The 20,765-nt window shown below is 42.1% G+C and overlaps 1 protein-coding gene across 2 annotated transcripts; it reads right to left on the reverse strand.

The window, feature by feature from the left end:
• Nucleotides 1-3,979: 3,979 nt before the first annotated feature.
• Nucleotides 3,980-20,502, reverse strand: LOC110530438 (receptor-interacting serine/threonine-protein kinase 1). Of its 2 annotated transcripts, XM_021613499.2 has the most exons (12): nt 20,254-20,502; nt 19,722-19,931; nt 19,215-19,371; nt 18,887-19,024; nt 18,252-18,495; nt 16,750-16,899; nt 10,537-10,613; nt 10,258-10,333; nt 5,811-6,467; nt 5,507-5,659; nt 4,795-5,090; nt 3,980-4,031 (listed from the first exon to the last, which is right to left on the reverse strand). In XM_021613499.2, the coding sequence occupies exons 2-11, from the start codon at nt 19,877-19,879 to the stop codon at nt 4,795-4,797; spliced, it is 2,106 nt and encodes a 701-aa protein (XP_021469174.2). In that variant the 5' UTR covers nt 19,880-19,931; nt 20,254-20,502; the 3' UTR covers nt 3,980-4,031. The 2 variants fall into 2 exon arrangements, with proteins under 2 accessions (XP_021469174.2, XP_036841963.1); XM_036986068.1 differs by lacking the exon at nt 3,980-4,031 and having other exon boundaries at nt 4,065-5,090.
• Nucleotides 20,503-20,765: the final 263 nt, after the last annotated feature.

The following is a 20,765-nucleotide window of genomic DNA, read 5'->3' on the forward strand; positions in this document are numbered from 1 at the left end:
TCAGTTTGTGCAGTAGATCATATGTCTCTTTGCCACTTAAAACCAGTTGTGTCTGGTTTGGGTATTGAGTCGCTGTGCCAAAATGGCTGAATGGATTTTCAAGCCTGACATCTTAAAATTACCTTAGCAATCAGGCTTTGAAGTTAGTTTTTTTATATATATATCTATAAGACCCAGACAGGTGAAGAACCTTCAAACTTCTTGTCCCATTCACTGTTCCTATTGTAAACAATGCGCTAGCTAAACGGTGCACGTGGAGGATGTATAGAAGGTCATGTGGATGGAGAAGGAAAGGCATTGCTTTACAATGACCATCAGGGTTTACCCTTTCGATGCAAACTAAATGTTTGTATTTTTGGTGACTTGACCATGATTTATGGCCTTTTATGGGGGGCGGTGGGGAGAAGATTCTTATGACATTGCCAGCAGTAAGATTTGAGTTCGATTTCCAAAAAGAAATATGCCTGTCACTTTCTATTTTCTGATTATTCATTTTCACCAGGCCCGGTAAGGGCCCAAAACCACCACTCAGTGTTTAACAGGGTTTAATCAATGTAGACTATTATTTTGCTCTTGCCTCATGTAGTAGCCTAAGCCTTATAGGATGATCTATCCACCATCAAGCCGTGAGAGTGTGTCCTGTTTTATGTCTTAACGTAACAGCCTACTTCAATCATTCATTCAAGTCATTCCACAGCATACAAGTCATTCATGCCTTTAAATACAATCAAGCATTTAAAAAAAAAAGAAATAACAAAGGGAGCCTTGAATAATTAAACAATAAATAAATAACTAGATTTTCTGCCAAACATCCATTTGAATAATCACTCAAAAGCCCCGTGTTTTGAATGCATGTTTGAAAAGCAAAGTACATTTTTTCTTGATACAGCACGGGAACCCACCCGGCCCAAATCAATTCACAGAATTTGAGGTCTGGTCCTGTCTGGTTCGGGCTGAGAATGACAACTCAAATCAAATGTATTTATATAGCTCTTCTTACTAGAGGTCGACCGATTTAATCGTAATGGCCGATTAATTAGGGTCGATTTCAAGTTTTCATAACAATCGGAAATCGGTATTTTTGGACACTGATTCGGCAATTTTTAAAAAAACATCTTTATTTAACTAGGAAAGTCAGTTAAGAACACATTCTTATTTTCAATGACGGCCTAGGAACGGTGGGTTAACTGCCTCGTTCAGGGGCAGAACGACAGATTTTTACCTTGTCAGCTCGGGGGATTCAATCTTGCAACCTTACAGTTAACTAGTCCAACGCTCTAACCACCTGCCTCATGAGGAGCCTGCCTGTTACGCGAATGCAGTAAGCCAAGGTAAGTTGCTACCTAGCATTAAACTTATCTTATAAAAACAATCAATCAATCATAATCACTAGTTAACTACACATGATTGATGATATTACTAGTTTATCTAGCGTGTCCTGCGTTGCATATAATCGATGCGGTACGTATCGTTGCTCCAATGTGTACCTAACCATCAATGCCTTTCTTAAAATCAATACACAGAAGTATATATTTTTAAACCTGCATATTTACCTAAAAGAAATCCAGGTTAGCAGGCAATATTAACCAGGTGAAATTGTGTCACTTCTCTTGCGTTCATTGCACGCAGAGTCGGTGTATATGCAACAGTTTGGGCTGCCTAATTTGCCAGAATTTTACGTAATTATGACATAACATTGAAGGTTGTGCAATGTAACAGGAATATTTTCACTTATGGATGCCACCCGTTAGATAAAATAAGGAACGGTTCCGTATTTCACTGAAAGAATAAACGTCTTGTTTTCGAGAAGATGGTTTCCGGATTCAACCATATTAATGATCTAAGGCTCGTATTTCTGTGTGTTATTATGTTATAATTAAGTCTATGATTTGATAGAGCAGTCTGACTGAGCGATGGTAGGCAGCAGCAGGCTCGTAAGCATTCATTCAAACAGCACTTTCGTGCGTTTGCCAGCAGCTGTTTATGCCTCAAGCCTACCAACTCCCGAGATTAGGCTGGTGTAACCGATGTGAAATGGCTAGCTAGTTAGCGGGGTGCTCGCTAATAGCGTTTCAAACGTCACTCGCTCTGAGACTTGGAGTAGTTATTCCCCTTGCTCTGCATGGGTAACACTGCTTCGAGGGTGGCTGTTGTCATGGTATTCCTGGTTCGAGCCAAGGTAGGAGCGAGGGGAGGGACAGAAGCTATACTGTTACACTGGCAATACTAAAGTGCCTATAAGAACACCCAATAGTCAAAGGTTAATGAAATACAAATGGTATAGAGATAAATAGTCCTATAATAACTACAACCTAAAACTTCTTACTCCAACACTTTGTTTTTGCATTATTTAAACCAAATTGAACATGTTTAATTATTTGAGGCTAACTTGATTTTATTGATGTATTATATTAAGTTAAGTGTTCATTCAGTATTGTTGTAATTGTCATTATTACAAATAAATACATTTTAGAAAATAAAATATAAAAAATAAAAAAATAAAAAAAAATTACAAAATCGGCCCATTAATGGGTATCAGCGTTGAAAAATAATAATCGGTCGACCTCTACTTCTTACATCAGCTGATATCTCAAAGTGCTGTACAGAAACCCGGCCTAAAACCCCAAACAGCAAGCAATGCAGGTGTAAAAGCACGGTGGCTAGGAAAAACTCCCTAGAAAGGCCAAAACCTAGGAAGAAACCTAGAGAGGAGCCAGGCTGAGGGGTGGCGAGTCCTCTTCTGGCTGTGCCGGGTGGAGATTATAACAGAACATGGCCAAGATGTTCATAAATGACCAGCATGGTCAAATAATAGGCTGACTACACCGCTCTCGTTGCGAATGCAAGCGTTATAAAATACATTTTAGAAATCTATATTATTCAATTATTGCACCCACACTGCTTGTGCGCAATGAGCGTCTGCGTTGCCAAGGGCTAAAATAGAAGTCAGGTCTATTTGTGACGCAGATTGCGCTGCAAATCCTGCCTCTCCCATCTCCTCAATGGTTTATAGAAGCAGGTACCCACGTACCATCTCCTCATTTGGTTATACCTACGTGGGTTACTGAAAGACAAAAGAGGTCAGTCGCTGTAATGCACCTAATTTATGAAACTTGCCAATCACAATATAAAGTCAAGAGAAGAAAAAGCCTAGAAGGAGGAGATGTCACGGCTGTTGAAGGATGAGGACCAAGGTGCAGCGTGGTGAGTGTACATTTTACTTTATTTAAGAATGACGCCAACAATAAACCATACAAACCGTGAAGCTAAAGGCAATAGTGCCAACAAACAAAGACAACTTCCCACAAACACAGGTGGGAAAAGGGGTACTGAAGTATGGTTCCCAATCAGAGCCAACAATAGACAGCTGTCCCTGATTGAGAACCATACCCGGTCAAAACATAGAAAATCCTAGAAACACAAAACATAGAATGCCCACTCCAGCTCACGCCCTGACCAAACCAAAATAGAGAAATAAAAAGGATCTCTAAGGTCAAAGTGTGACAGTAGTACGACTCACCAGGCTGGGGAGGCATACAGGAGGCCTCTTTCTTGGCCGAGGCACCGGATACACTGGGCCGTGGAGGCGCACTGGCGGTCTCGAGCGCAGAGCTGGCACCACCCGTTCTGGCTGGATGCCTGCTTCCACCCGCTAAATGCGGGACGCTGGCACCGAGCACACCGGCCTGTGAATGATCAGCCTCGACACAGTGCGCATCACCCCATAATACGGGGCCTGACCAGTCACATGCTCGCCACGGTAAGCACGGGGAGTTTGCTCAGGTCTCCAACCTGACCTCCTCGTGTGCCGCCCCCAAAATGTTTTGGGGGGGCTTCCTCTCTGGCTTCCTTGCCAGCCGTGTTCCCTCAATGTTGCCTCTCCACCTTAGCTGCCTCCAGTTCCTCCCGTGGACGGGCGATACTCCCCAGCCTGCCTCCAGGGTCCCTTACCATCCAGGATCTCCTCCCATGTCCAGGAGTCCTCTTTACCACGCTGCTTGGTCCTTTGGTGGTAGGAAGTTCTGTCACGGCTGTTGAAGGATGAGGACCAAGGTGCAGCTTGGTGAATGTACATTTTACTTTATTTAAGAATGACGCCGACACAAAACAATAAACCATAACCAACAATAAACCATAACCAAAACGTGAAGCTAAAGGCAATAGTGCCAACAAACAAAGGCAACTTCCCACAAACACAGGTGGGAAAAAGGGTACCTAAAGTATGGTTCCCAATCAGAGACAACGATAGACGGCTGTCCCTGATTGAGAACCATACCCGGCCAAAACATATAAATAGAAATTCATAGAAACACAAAACATAGAATGCCCACCCCAAGTCATGCCCTGACCAACCAAAATAGAGACATAAAAAGGATCTCTAAGGTCAGGGCATGACAGGAGAGATGACTAGAAATGATTCGGTTGACCGTTTTTATTTGTAGATTAATTGTCGAAGTAGAGGACCTTGTGGATTTCAGGTAAAATAACAACTCAATGTTTATATCCCAGGACAAATTAGCTAGCAACAGCAAGTGTAAGCTAGATTGCCATAAATGTTTAAAGCTTTTCGACCTGTCCCCAAATTAATATAATTGGTTCAGAGTTTTTGATATTTTAACCTGCGTGTCGTAATCACATTTGATGTGGGGGGACAAAATAAATGTATGCATGATGGCACACATGTGCAGCCGGTTTGGGTTCCGTATAACCTGTACACTAATGGGTGGGTGCTGGAGTAGAAAGTCTCTCTCTGGGTTAGGGGTAGGGGGTACTGGAATAGATAGTCTACTGTACCTATGGAAAAGTATTGGTCCTGCAGGCATGAAGAAGCTTCTTTACCAGGTCTACTTTGACACAGTTCTCCAGTGCTCTGCAGAGCTGGCCCACTGTGCAGCCCACATAGCCCTCCTTCATCCTCCAGCGCTCCAGCATCTGGTGCACCTTCTCAGGCAATCCGTCACGATGGTAGTCCTGGTCGATGGTGTCCACCTCCACCTCGCTCAGGCCCAGACGGCGGGCACAGCGCTTCCATTCCTTCCCGATGTTTTCTCTCAGGAGATCAAGGTGCTCTTCAGTCACTGCCTGGTCGTCTGAACACGGGACAGGACACAACAGAACATATTGTGTAAAATGGAAGTTAAAGACCTGTGTCTGTGATATAAGGGTTTTTGATCATTTAATGTCAATTAATGATACATTGCAATTTACTGTTAAATAATACCAGTTATAAATGCCCCATGGTCTTAGTTGAACTATCCAACCCAACTATAACCCCAACAGAGGAGGCTGTTGGGAAGAGATATAGGAGGGCAGGCTCATTGAAATGGCTGGTATGGTATCAAACACACACACCTTTCCATTCATTCCAGTAAGCAAACAATGTAAGAACCCTTATATTGTGGCTAGATACAAAATATGGGACTAAAAGTAGAAAACATGACATAGAAAGATAGGAAGATGTCTATTTTCAGGAAGTAGGCTCCTCTTTGCAGGTTTCTATTCTTACCGTTCATCTGCAGGGTCTCTTTGAGTAGAGAGTGTGAGTTTGCCCCATTGGAGAGAGAGCTGGCTGACCTGCTGTAAGACTCGTGGTCCCTGATGCTGAGTATGTTGTTGCTCCCTATCTGGATCCCTCTGGCATTCTGGATGAACAGGCCTCCTGAAACCAACACACACACACACACTGTTTCTCATAAATGCTTTTCTAATTGAAGTGGTAGATCGCTATCACGCTGATTGGGGAATCTGCATCAGCTTTAGTAATGGTAATAGTGGTATCAAGCACTGTAATCTCTGTGCTTCACCCCTACCTGGGTCCTGTGGAGGTCTAACCATGGCACACGAGTTCAGGCGCAGCCCTGCAGTGAGGTCTGGGGCAGCTGACTCTGGCACTGGGTAGGCTGGCCAGGACTGGAGGCGGTAGTACTGGGCGTAGGGATACTGCTGCTGGGGGGAGTACTTGCCCTGGCTTAGAGAGGGGCTGCTGGAGGACTCAGGCATGTGGCTGGAAAGCTGGCACCTGGGTGTGGTGGCCCCTGAGGGGTCCGCGGCCTTGTACACTCCTAGGCTAGAAAGACGGAGGTGGGGGTTCACCTCCACACTGCTGGGCTGGACGGCCTGGGTTTTGGGGAGCCCTCTGTTGGCGGTGGGGTCCTGTGAGCTGAGGCGCTGTGGGGTGGAAGCGTGAGGATTATGGTAGGGGCTGAAGTCAAGCTGGTCCATCTGGCTGTAGCTGGCGTATTTGTGATATTCCAACTGCTGGGCTAGTTTGACTTCCAGGGCTGAGAGTTTGTTGACCATTTTGAGCTCCATGCCCGTGGTGGGGCTGAGGGCCTGGACATCTGGCTGGATAAGGGAGTGCTCACAGGGGAAGAAGAGGTTCAGGTCCTCGATGCAGGCCTCCACTGGACCAGCCTCTATACGAACAGCCCTAGCACTGTCTGAGCTCAGTAAGGGAGCCAGCCGGTCTATAGGGAGAAGGGGTAGAGGGTTCATTTTGAATAGCTGAATTCTAAATTAAGATCCATGTGTTGTCGTATAAAGATCCAACTTGTCGTATTAATGGTTTGATTATTGATGAGAGTGAGAGATTTGAATGGAAAATCTAGAAACGGGCAAAGATCTCAAGTAAAGGTCTTTTACATTTTGTTTTATTATTTATTACAAAAAACACAAGGAAGTGGTAACATTAAAGTATTATAACATGAAGGACAAACACCACAGCATCAAGACACTATCAAACATGTATCAAACATGCAACAGAGCCATCCTTATGTGTGAGGGTGCGTGTGCATGATAGTGATATAAAATGTCTTCATTTCCTTTTTCATGATCATAATCTTGTGAACCCGAACCCTCCAAGATCCCCCCACAGTTCCCCAATAGCTGTCCCTCAACCATTTGAGATTAGTTGTATAAAACACTACCACTTAGTGTCATTCAAATCTACTTTTATTATGTTTTATTTAGACTTTTTTCCCCCCCTTTATCTTTTAACCATCATTCTCTCTCACACACAGCAACTCCACTCCCACTTGTCTCCAATTCCACATACCAACCCTCAGCTTCCCACAGCCCATCCCATCTATCTCTGCTGGCCACCCACTTTGTGTTTCTACACAACAAATATCTTTCACATATGTTTAACGTACAATTTCAATCTATCTAATCGAATAGAATCTACAGATTGCGTGTTGAAGATAAATACTTTTACTAAGAGTATTAGTAATTGACTGACCCGGTCTCTCCAGATCTCCTAACAGTACTATTTCTAGGGTCTATTTTAGATCAATGCTATGCATTTTCAGCCATTCCTGAACCTGAGACCAGAAACAGGCTACCTGAGGGCAATACCAAAATAAATGGTCTATTGATTCTGTATCTTCACAACCAAATCTGCAGCGCTTCGATGATTTTATGCCCCAAATATAATTTAAAAAAATTGGTGGCAAGAATTCTGTAAATAATTTTAGCTGAAAAGCACGAAGTCTTGAATCTAGCATTGTTTTATATATCAACTCATACACCCTGTACCATGGAATCGGTACATCAAAAATCTTTTCCCAACTATTTTGTAATCTGTATGGCACAGTTGTCAACGTCCTGGTCCTCAAATGAAACTGGTATACTTTCCTATTTATGCTATTTTTTTTCCTCCGCCAGTTTTGATCCTTTATATTGGGCAAACAGACCAGTTCCCTTCCTCCTCCCGCTGCCACCCGCCTCCTCCATTTTTGGGGCAATGCTGTATTCAATTGGTTGTACTCTTGGAATGAGCAGACCTTCCAATACAATTCTGATAACTCCATGAAGGACATAACTCTACCGTTACAATATAATTTAAAAACAAAATACCCTTTTCAATCATCTTTCCCATAAATACAGATATTTTATCACCCAGCACATTTGAGTTCAGCCATAATATTTGTTCTATCTTTTCAGGGGGATGAAATTGAAATTGTAGCCAGCTCTGCAATGCTTGTTTGAAAAAGACAGATACTTTGAAAAAAGTATCATTTTCAATGAAACGAAAATGAGACATGGCAATCTGCACAAAGGCAAAAAGACAATTTTTAAACAATGGATGAGCTTTTCTTAGTAATCTACTTGAGGACCATTTAGGGTTCAAATAGAACTTTTGAATAAGTGAAGCTTTTAGAGAGAGGTTTAGTGCTTTTATAATTAACAATCTCAACCCACCCATTTCCTATGCATTATATAGATAGGTACGTTTTATTTTGTCTGGTTTAGCGTCCCAGATAAAGCGAGAAAAAAAAAAGCTCAACAAATCATCAGGAGTAGGCAGCACCATAAGTAAGTGAGTAAACTGAGATGACTAAGGAGTTAATCAGAGCATTTTTTCCATAAATAGACAGGTATTTACCTCTCCATGGTTGCAGGATCTTGTCTATTTTTACAAGGTTTCTATTGAAATTCATTGTGGAGAGTTTATTTATTTCTATCTTTTGTGATATGAATACAGAGTATGTCTACTTCACCCTCAGCCCATTTTATAGGTAAACTGCAGGGTAATGTAAAAGTTGTATTTTTAAGGATCCAATACGTAATATTGTACACTTATCATAATTAGGCTGTAGTCCAGAGAGTGCAGAAAAGTTATCTAGATCTTCAATGAGACATTGCAGGGATCTAGCTTGCAGACTTAATATAAAACTTGAGTCCTCGGCATACATGGACAGCTTTGTTTTTAAGCCTTGGATTTCTAATCCTCTAATGTTGTTATTGGATCTGATTTTAATAGCTAGCATTTTGATGGCCATAACGAATAGGTATGGTGACTGCGGACACTCCTCTTGACAATTCAAAACTCTCTGAGAAGTAGCTGTTATTTACTATTTTACACCCGGGGTTGCTATACATTACTTTTACCCATTTTACAAGAGAATTAATGAAATTGAAAACATCCAGGCATTTATAAATACAATCCAGTCTTACTTTATCAAAATCTGCTATAAATATCATTCCTGGCTGCTTATAGGTTTCATGATGTTCTGTTATTTCTAGTAGTTGTAGTATATTATCTCCAATGTATCATTCATGTAACAAACCTGTCTGATCAGGATGAACAATACCTGGTAAAACCCTTTTAATTCTGAGTGCTATGCATTTTGCAAGTGTAAGGGGCCTCCAGTTTTTTTAGATAGACCGGGTCTTTATATTTGGTTCTTGTTTTAATAATAGAGAAATCGGACCTTCCTGCTGAGTACCTGACAGACTACCATTTCTATAGGAGTAGTTAAAACAATCTAACAATGGAGCTTTTAGTATATCAAAAAATATTTGATATACCGCTATCGGTATGCCATCAAGCCCTGGGGTTTTTCCAGACTGAAACAATTTAATAGCTTCAAACAGTTATTCCTCTGTAATTTGGCCTTCGCACTGATATTTCTGTACATTTTGTTAATTTTCCATTTTTTATATTATTATGAAAGAATTCCGTACTGTAATCTTCATTCAGTGGGAGAGGATGAGACGGAAAAGAGAACATCTGCCTAAAATAATTAGCTTCCTCTTTTAAAATACCATTCGGAGAATCATAGATGACTCTGTCTTCAGTAACGAGTTTCTGCAATTCTTTTTGTTACCGTTCCTGTATTGGAGATTCGGGAAGAATTTTGTGCATTTTTCTCCATATTACATCCAGTTTGCTTTATTTTTGTAATAGATTAGATTTGATCATTCTTGAAGAAGTTCCTCAAGTTCTTTTTGATTTTCCTCTAACATATTTTGTATCTCTGTAGTATTGTTTTTATTGCTATCTACCTGTACTATTAGTTCATGGATTTCCCTTATTAGTCTTGTTTCTTTAGCTAGAAACTGCTTTTTATTATTGATGAATATTGAATGACCCCTGAAGGTACATTTAAAGGTATCCCAAACTATAAGGGGATTTGCTGAACCTATAAAATACTGGAAAAATTCAAGTAAAGGTCTTTGTGCATCCCATCCCATTGAATTGTTGTATCCCTTTTCTTTCATGTCCAATAATTCAGTGCAATTTGTCCAAACTTTTGGATCCGTGGGCTCAGGCAAAGTATATTATATATTAAACTTGACAAAGCCTACACCACGCTGACACTGTTTAACAAGGCAGTGAGTGGAGTTGTAAGACATAGTGTTCTGGAGGTGTACGTCATGTATAAAGATGCAGAGAGCGGTGTAGACTTGTAAGACTGAGAGCTATAGAGGGCCAGGGTCATGAAGCCTGCCTCACGTTGTGCTCAGACTGCTCACCTGCTTTAAGGCTCTCAGGGGACATGGATATAGATTTCATCTTCTCCACCAGCTCCTCTGGCCCCTCGTACAAGTCCTGCATGCCAATGAAACAGATCAGTTAAAAAAAGTGTTATGGACCTTATGATATATTTGGTAATATTATGGTAATATTAAACACCCATTAATATCTTTCATTTAGTTACTGTATTTGTTTTGGTCTTTGATTTGTTGTGCACTTGGTTCATTCAATAATGTACTCATGACAATGCTGTCACTTTGTTCACACAAGCAACTTACTCTGAGACCAAGTGAGTCCCTCTCTACATCTGGCTCTAACTTCTCCCTGTAGACGGGCAGGAAGGTGTTGTAGCCCTCTGTATAGAGAACATGTGAAATCAGAGCAGTCGTATGACTAACATAGCAACAGCCACAGAATAGTCTGATAAAAGATAATGATAAAATAATTCCACTCTGAAACCTTATAATTGTATGAAATTTATTAGAATCATAAAATTATAATCTGATGATGTGTGTAGTTTTAGTCAGAATTAGATTAAACAATGTATCTGTATAGTGGAAAAACACAGACTGTCTGAGCAAGGCGTAGCTTAGGATTTGAACTTGTATGTGTGTGCCGAAGAAAAAAACCAGAGAACAATTAACCAGTTGCATCTCTAGGGGCGCTATTTCATTTTTGGATAAAAAACGTTCCCGTTTTAAGCGCGATATTTTGTCGCGAAAAGATGCTCGACTATGCATATTCTTGACAGTTTTGGAAAGAAAACACTCTGAAGTTTCAGAATCAGATTACAGATTTTGTCTGTAAGTGCCCCAGAACTCATTCTACAGGCGAAACCAAGATGATACGTCAAACAGGAAATGAGCAGAATTTCTGAAGCTCTGTTTTCTAATGTCTCCTTATATGGCTGTGAATGCGACAGGAATAAGCTTAGACCTTCTGCCGTTTCCCCAAGATGTCGGCAGCATTGTGACGTATTTGTAGGCATATCATTGGAAGATTGACCATAAGAGACTACATTTTCCAAGTGTCCGCCTGGTGTCCTGCGTCGAAACTGGTGCGCAAAGCCATGTGCAAGTATTTTTCCATTTGATTGAGAGGAGAAACCATGCTTCCACGAACGATATATCATCGAAGAGATGTGAAAAACACCTTGAGGATTGATTCTAAACAACGTTTGCCATGTTTTCAGTCGATATTATGGAGTTAATTTGGAAAAAAGTTCGCGTTTTGAGGACTGAATTTTCGTTTTTTTTGGTAGCCAAATGTGATGTACAAAACGGAGCTATTTCTAATACACAAATAATCTTTTTGGAAAAACTGAGCATCTGCTATCTAACTGAGAGTCTCCTCATTGAAAACATCAGAAGTTCTTCAAAGGTAAATGATTTTATTTGAAGGCTTTTATGTTTTTGTTGAAATGTTGCGTGCTGGATGCTAACGCTAATGCTAACGCTAAATGCTACGCTAGCTAGCTACTTTTACACAAATTATTGTTTTCCTATGGTTGAGAAGCATATTTTGAAAATCTGAGATGACAGTGTTGTTTACAAAAGGCTAAGCTTGAGAGATGGCATATTTATTTCATTTCATTTGCGATTTTCATGAATAGTTAACGTTGCGTTATGGTAATGAGCTTGAGTCTGTATTCACGATCCCGGATCCGGGATGGGGAGATCAGAAAGGTTAAACTGTGTTTGGACCGACCTGGCTAGGCCTCTGGGAAACTTATGATAGCATAGGGAGTACTTCTCAAGGTTCCCCTAATCTCGGGGGAATGGAACTGTCGGCTGGGTAGTGATACACAGTGGTGAGAACTATGGAGAAGGATAAATCTCACCAACTGTTTGTGTGTATGTATGTGCGTAGGATATCTGTTTGTGTGTATGTATGTGCGTAGGATACCTACTGTCTTTGTGGAAGTATGTGCGCAGCTATAAAATGGATGCCTTTGTATAATGGACTTCAGAACGTTCTCTGAATAAACTGTACTAATCTTTTGCATAAAGCTGAGTCTTTGCCTAATTATTATTATTATACCCATGGTCTTACAAACCTCTGAGATTGGTCAAAGCTATTGATTGATAGTTATTTTCATTGGGATTGAAAATTCTCATGACAGTATTAGACCATGATGCAACATTAGACTTGTGAATGCCATGGGCTCGCTTGAATTGATGCTTGTTGCAGTACTAATTGATTCGTAGGTCCAAGGTTGACTTGTGAAGATATCTGCATGTACCAATATGCTGCATATTGCAGTAGTTTTGAATATGTGTTGAAATGTACAAGTTATAAGTGCTCTGCAAATTCAATCACATTTATTTATAAAGCCCTTTTTACATCAGCAGATGTCACAAAGTGCTTATACAGAAACCCAGCCTAAAACCCCAAACAGCAAGCATTACAGAAGCACAGTGGCTAGGGAAAACACCCTAGAAAGGCAGGGACCTAGGAAGAAACCTAGAGGAACAAGGCTGAGGGGTGGCCAGTCCTCTTCATGCTGTGCCAGGTAGAGAGTCTCTCTCTATATATATCAGGGACAGCCTCCAGTGATGATCCATGGCAAGAAGCCTCCAGTGATGATCCATGGCACGAAGCCTCCAGTGATGATCCATGTCACGAAGCCTCCAGTGATGATCCATGGCACGAAGCCTCCAGTGGTGATCCATGGCACGAAGCCTCCAGTGATGATCCATGGCACGAAGCCTCCAGTGATGATCCATGGCACGAAGCCTCCAGTGATGAGCCATGGCAAGAAGCCTCCAGTGATGATCCATGGCACGAAGCCTCCAGTGATGATCTATGGCACGAAGCCTCCAGTGATGATCCATGGCAAGAAGCCTCCAGTGATGATCCATGGCACGAAGCCTCCAGTGATGATCCATGGCACGAAGCCTCCAGTGATGATCCATGGCACGAAGCCTCCAGTGATGATCCATGGCACGAAGCCTCCAGTGATGATCCATGGCAAGAAGCCTCCAGTGATGATCCATGGCAAGAAACCTCCAGTCATGGCACGAAGCCTCCACCGACGGCCTCCAGTCCGGAGCCTTTTTGTTTCTCGTTTTGTTGGCGACATTTTAAATAAAAGGAGAAATGTATGCTCACCACGCTGAACTTTGGTCTACTTCCAACGACACCCGTGAAAAGGGTCAAACATTTGTTAGCCTTCCACACGCTCCCCACATTAAATTGGGTGAATATTGTCCCATTCCCCCTGACAGAGCTGGTGTAAATGAGTCAGGTTTGTAGGCCGCCTTGCTCGCACACGCTTTTTCAGTTCTGCCCACACATTTTCTATAGGATTGAGGTCAGGGCTTTGATGGCCACTCCAATACCTTAACTTTGTTGTACTTAAGCCATTTTGCCACAACTTTGGAAGTATGCTTGGGGTCATTGTCCATTTGGAAGACCCATTTGCGACCAAGCTTTAACTTCCTGGCTGATATCTTAAGATGTTGCTTCCATATATACACGTAATTTTCCTTCCTCATGAAGCCATCTATTTTGTGAAGCGCACCAGTCCCTCCTGCAGCAAAGCAACCCCACAATGTGATGCTAACACCCCCGTGCTTCATGGTTGGGATGGTGTTCTTCGGATTGCAAGCCTCCCCCTTTTTCCTCCAAACATAACGATGGTATTTTTGGCCAAACAGTTATATTCTTGTTTCATCAGACAAGAGGATATTTCTGAAAAAAGTATGATCTTTGTCCCCATGTGCAGTTTCAAACCGTAGTCTGGCTTTTTTATGGAGGTTTTGGAGCAGTGGCTTTTTCCTTGCTGAGCGGCCTTTCAGGTTATGTCGATATAGGACACATTTTACTGTGGATATAGATACTTTTGTAACTGTTTCCTCCAGCACCTTCACAAGGTCCTTTGCTGTTGTTCTGGGATTGATTTGCAGAACGCGTCTCCTTCCTGAGTGGTATGACGGCTACGTGGTCCCATGGTGTTTATACTTGCGTACTATTGTTTGTACAGATGAACGTGGCACCTTCAGGCATTTGGAAATTGCTGCCAAGGATGAACAAGACTTGTGGAGGTCTACAATTTTTTTCTGAGGTCTTGGCTGATTTCTTTTGATTTTCCCATAATGTCAAGCAAAGAAGCACTGAGTTTGAAGGTAGGCCTTGAAGTCCATCCACAGGTACACCTCCAATTGACTCAAATGATGTCAATTAGCTTATCAGAAGCTTCTAAAGCCATGACATCATTTTCTGGAATTGTTCATGCTGTTTATAAGCACAGTCAACTTAGTGTATGTAAACTTCTGACCCACTGGAATTGTGATACAGTGAATTATAAGTTAAATAATCTGTCTGTAAACAATTGTTGGAAAAATTGGTTGTGGTTGAGTGGTTGAAAAATGTGTTTTAATGACTCAAATCTAACTGTATGTAAACTTCCCAACTTCAACGGTATGTATGTATGTATATATAGTGGGGCAAAAAAGTATTTAGTCAGCCACCAATTGTGCAAGTTCTCCCACTTAAAAAGATGAGAGGCCTGTAATTTTAGGTAGACTTCAACTATGACAGACAAAATGAGAAAAGAAATCCAGAAAATCACATTGTAGGATTTTTTTATGAATTTGTTTGCAAATTACGATGGAAAATAAGTATTTTCGTCACCTACAAACAATTAAGATTTCTGGCTCTCATAGACCTGTAACTTCTTCTTTAAGAGGCTCCTCTGTCCTCCACTCGTTACCTGTATTAATGGCACCTGTTTGAACTTGTTATCAGTATAAAAGACATCTGTCCACAACCTCAAACAGTCACACTCCAAACTCCACTATGGCCAAGACCAAAGAGCTGTCAAAGGACACCAGAAACAAAATTGTAGACCTGCACCAGGCTGGGAAGACTGAATCTGCAATAGGTAAGCAGCTTGGTTTGAAGAAATCAACGGTGGGAGCAATTATTAGGAAATGGAAGACATACAAGACCACTGATAATCTCCCTCGATCTGGGGCTCCACGCAAGATCTCACCCCGTGAGGTCAAAACGATCACAAGAACGGTGAGCAAAAATCCCAGAACCACACGGGGGGACCTAGTGAATGACCTGCAGAGAGCTGGGACCAAAGTAACAAAGCCTACCATCAGTAACACACTACGCCACCAGGGACTCAAATCCTGCAGTGCCAGACGTGTCCCCCTGCTTAAGCCAGTACATGTCCAGGCCCGTCTGAAGTTTGCTAGAGAGCATTTGGATGATCCAGAAGAAGATTAGGAGAATGTCATATGGTCAGATGAAACCACAATATAACTTTTTGGTAAAAGCTCAACTTGTCGTGTTTGGAGGACAAAGAATGCTGAGTTGCATCCAAAGAACACCATACCTACTGTGAAGCATGGGGGTGGAAACATCATGCTTTGGGGCTGTTTTTCTGCAAAGGGACCAGGACGACTGATCCGTGTAAAGGAAAGAATGAATGGGGCCATGTATCGTGAGAGTTTGAGTGAAAACCTCCTTCCATCAGCAAGGGCATTGAAGATGAAAGGTGGCTGGGTCTTTCTGCATGACAATGATCCCAAACACACCACCCGGGCAACGAAGGTGTCGCTTCGTAAGAAGCATTTCAAGGTCCTGGAGTGGCCTAGCCAGTCTCCAGATCTCAACCCCATAGAAAATCTTTGGTGGGAGTTGAAAGTCCCTGTTGCCCAGCAACAGCCCCAAAACATCACTGCTCTAGAGGAGATCTGCATGGAGGAATGGGCCAAAATACCAGCAATAGTGTGTGAAAACCTTGTGAAGACTTACAGAAAACCTTTGACCTCTGTCATTGCCAACACAGGGTATATAACAAAGTATTGAGATAAACTTTTGTTATTGACCAAATACTTATTTTCCACCATAATTTGCAAATAAATTCATTAAAAATCCTACAATGTGATTTTCTGGATTTTTTTCCCTCATTTTGTCTGTCATAGTTGAAGTGTACCTATGATGAAAATTACAGGCCTCTCATCTTTTTAAGTGGGAGAACTTGCACAATTGGTGGCTGACTAAATACTTTTTTGCCCCACTGTATGTATGTATGTATGTATGTATGTATGCATGTATGTATGTATGCATGTATGTATGTATGTATGTGTATATACACGTGTGTGTTTGTGCGTGTGTGTGTGTGTGTGTGTATGTGAGAGAAACATACACCCCTTTTAATGCCATGTCTGTACACGTGTAACAGTATTGCTTCCGTCCCTCTCCTTGCCCCAACCTCGGCCCGAAACAGTGACCCTCTGAACACAACAACTGCCTCCCACGAAGCATTGTTACCTATTGCCAGACCTTTCAGATACCAAGCTTCTGTTGACCTGAACTTGCTATTCAAGAGGGTTAGGTTTGGGTTTCATGATTTGTGCTGGGACAAAGTGCTATACAAATAACATTATATTGATTGGCATTGTGTATACTGTAATGCATTGTACTGTGTTTAGGAATTCCCGTACCTCAATCTCACTACACACATGCACACGCACCTTGGAATGTTGGTCGTAGTTGTGGATCCTGATGCCAGCATCTCTTCATTAGCTCTGTGATCTCTACAGGAGTATCAGCAGAGATGAGGTCTTCATCAGGACGATCACCTTTACGGACACACTGGCAGATATGGTCCTCACTCCGAGCATCTGAAATCCACTTATCCATTTTAATTCAGTGCATTCAAATTTGATCTCAAATCTTATCCATTCATAAAAAAAGAACAAAGGACCTCTTACTATAAAATATATCTGAGTTCACAAACTACACTGAACAAAAAAATGTTCTCAACATGTCAAGTGTTGGTTTCATGAGCTGAAATAAAAGATCCCAGAAATGTTCCATATGCACAAAAAGCTTATTTCTCTCAAATGTGCACAAATGGTATTTTTATCCCTGTTAGTGAGCATTTCTCCTTTGACAAGATAATCCATCCACCTGACAGGTGTGGCATATCAAGAAGCTGATTAAACAGCATGATCATTACACAGGTGCACCTTGTGCTGGGGAGAATAAACGGCCACACTAAAATTTGCAGTTTTGTCACACAACACAACGCCAGAGATGTCTCAAGTGTTGAGGAAGTGTGCAATTGCAATGCTGACTGCATGAATGCCCACCAGAGCTGTTGCCAGATAATTAAATGTTAATTTCTCCACAATAAGCCGCCTCCAATGTCGTTTTAGAACATTTGACGGTACGTCCAACCGGCCTCACAACTGCAGACCACATGTATGGCGATGTGTGGGTGAGTGGTTTTCTGATGTCAACATTGTGAACAGAGTGCCCCATGGTGGCAATGGGGTTATGGCATGGGCAGGCATAAGCTATGGAAAATTAACATAATTGCATTTTATCGATGGCAATTTGAATGCACAGAGATACTGTAAAAAGATCCTGAGGCCCATTGCCGTGCCATTCATCCGTTGCCATCACCTCATGTTTCAGCATGATAATTCACATCCCCATGTCGCAAGGATCTCTACACAATTCCTGGAAGCTGAAAATGTCACAGTTCTTCCATGGCCTGCATACTCACCACCAGACATGTCAACCATTGAGCATGTTTGCGATGGTCTGGATCACGTGTACGACAGCGTGTTCCAGTTCCCGCCAGTCTTCAGCAACTTCGCACAGCCATTGAAGAGGAGTGGGACAACTCTCTTCAACTCTATGCGAAGGAGATGTGTCGTGCTGCATGAGGCAAATGGTAGTCACACCAGATACTGACTGGTGTTCTTATACACGCCCTACCGGTTTTTTGAAGGTATCTCTGATAAATAGATGCATATCTGTATTCCCAGTCATGTGAAATCTATAGATTACGGCCCAGTAAATTAATTTAAATTGATTGATTTCCTTACACGAACTGTAACTCAGTAAAATCTTCTAAATTGTTGCGTGTTGCATTTACATTTTTGTTCAGTATATATATGGCTGAAATCGCATCAGATTCATTTGAATGCAACAGTCCTCTGTAGAGTGAGTGAGCAACACTCACTTTCATATGGCTCACTGCCAGTGAGGATGACCCATACGACAATAGCGAAGCTATAGACGTCAGACTTCTCAGAGGAGCGTGTGTGGATGCTGTCCAGGTGCTCAGGAGCCATGTAGCACAGAGTACCGGCTGCCCTGCCCCCCACTCCCCCAGCCCCAGGACGCGCCAGCCGGCTCTGCCTGCGAGACTCCTCCTTAGTCAGCCTGCTCCACGTCTGACAGGTGGCCAGGCCCAGGTCTGCAATCTGGAGCACAGATACAGACATGCATATTCATACATGTACATGCATTGCATACACAGATTACACACACATCCATTTTCATACACATACATCGAACACAGAGACATCAATACACAGATGCACATGTATACACACACACACAGTCTTGCATAACTAACCTTGTGGGGGACCCACAATTCTGTCCCAAAATCCTATTTTCCCTAACCCCTAACCCTAGCTCCTAACCCTAGCTCACCTAACACTAAACCTAATTCTAACCGTAACCACCTACAAATAGCATTTGACCAGTTGGTCAAATTTGTCTTTGTTTACTATTCTTGTGGGACTTCACACACACACCGTAAAGTCAATGATATAAACAGTAATAAAGCATATTATACAGTGTGTGCTGTACCTTGATGTGAAAATCCTTGTCCACCAGTATGTTTTCTGGTTTGAGATCTTTGTGTATGACACGGTTCTTCATCAAGTACACCATCCCCTCCAGAATCTCCAGTATGATCCTGCCCTTGATGGATATCAGCACAGGTACCTGGAGAAAAGACAGGCATATATACAAGTTGTTTGCCCAGAGAGAAAATAGCTTGTTGATATTACATAGAGAATATCTGATATGGAGTTCTGTTTGAAAACCTTCCATCTCTGCAGTGAGTCCAGGACCTAATCTCATTCATATAGTGACATTGTAGACTAAGTTAATTGTTTTTGTGATCTCCTCTCACCCGGTCCAGCATGGCCAGCAGGTTGCCTTTAGGGAGGAGCTCCATGACCAGAGAGTAGTCCCCATCCTCCAGGATCACCCCCAGCAGCCTGACCACCCGCTCATGGTTCAGTCTGCTCATCAGGCTACCCTCCTCTAGCAGGGACTGCTTACTGCCCCTGAGGGAGAGGGAGGAAGGCTTGGTCAAGACTACGAGCTAGGGAAATATGTTCACTTGGAGATGTATCCCTACGTATTAACTGGGCCGCCTACTGTAGCCTACTTTATCACTATAGACATCACAGGAACATGTGTATAGACACCCAATTTCTCTGGTTTTATCGTCCTTTCTGTCACAGGAAAGGATAAGTGTAGCCTAGAACTACCCGCTGGTACTCCCAATGCTAGAAGGGAGTCCCTGAGTGAAAAAGTTTAGGAATCGCTGGTTTAGACTACAATATGAAACTCAGTAGAGCGTGACAGTCAAGACACAGGGGCCATCCTCTCTACCATAGCCCATTATACTCACTCATTACGCGGTGGCCCGGTGTAGATGGTCTTCAGAACCACCTGGCCGAGGGTTTTGTGATAGCACAGATACACTGTACCGAATCCACCGTAGTCCAGAGGCTCCTTTTTGATTAAGTCAGCGGATTTCATGTAGATGGAGTCCTGCGCAGTAGCCATGGCTTGCTACCCGGTCCTCGGTCGGATATTTCCTTCTAGCGTTGATACGAGACTAATGGATACATTGCTCTATTACTGGTCAATCACAATCTCCCATCATGTAAATAGTAACAATAATATATTTCCGAACGAATGGAGGAGTAGGCTGAGGAGCTTCAGCGGCGTTACATTGACTCGAAATACAAAACTGAATATGGAAGTGAAAGACGTAGTCGCAAATCCAATACTGTAACTTGCTCTGTTAAAGAGTTGTCAACACATAGGGTGGATAACATCAATAATGTATCCAGTTTAATATTCAAGGTAAATAGGTCTATGTATTCAATAGGATAAAATATGTAGGTTAAATCGTTAATTATAGATAAATAACCTACCTTTTCATTCCACGGGTAGGCGTATAGTTCTGGGATTTGCCTTGCTTCCGCAATAGTGAAACAACTAAAAATATGTTGTGGAAGTTAGTTGCAGACCAGTGTAGCTAATCGAGAAAGGAGCATATGATTTATATGCAAATAGTCACTGACTACAGCAAGTAAGTAGCCGTGTGCGAGCCGGAACGGCTCATAGGGCAGGAGCCTACAAATTCTGTTTCTTTAGCGTGAGGCAGCTTGGGGAATGGACAGGGTGCTAGTCTATCGCAGGGCCTTAACCCCCAATCTATATCCTTAATGCTGAGTGCCAAGAATCAAATCAAAAATCACATTTATTTGTCACATACACAGGGTTAGCAGATGTTAATGCGAGTGTAGCGAAATGCTTGTGCTTCTAGTTCCGACAATGCAGTAATAACCAATGAGTAATCTAACCTAACAATTCCAAAACTACTACCTTATACACACAAGTGTAAAGGGATAAAGAATATGTACATAAAGATATATGAATGAGT

Source organism: Oncorhynchus mykiss, chromosome 8 (genome assembly GCF_013265735.2).
Source record: "Oncorhynchus mykiss isolate Arlee chromosome 8, USDA_OmykA_1.1, whole genome shotgun sequence".
NCBI classification, from domain to species: Eukaryota; Metazoa; Chordata; class Actinopteri; order Salmoniformes; family Salmonidae; genus Oncorhynchus; species Oncorhynchus mykiss.

Coding starts and splice junctions, on each gene's coding strand:
- LOC110530438 (XM_021613499.2), bottom strand. CDS start 19,879: ATGGCTACTGCGCAGGACTCCATCTACATGAAATCCGCTGACTTAATC. Junction 19,372..19,721: donor ACCGGGCCACCGCGTAATGA/GTGAGTATAATG, acceptor CCTCTCCCTCAG/GGGCAGTAAGCAGTCCCTGC. Junction 6,468..10,257: donor CCCTGAGAGCCTTAAAGCAG/GTGAGCAGTCTG, acceptor TTCTCCCTATAG/ACCGGCTGGCTCCCTTACTG.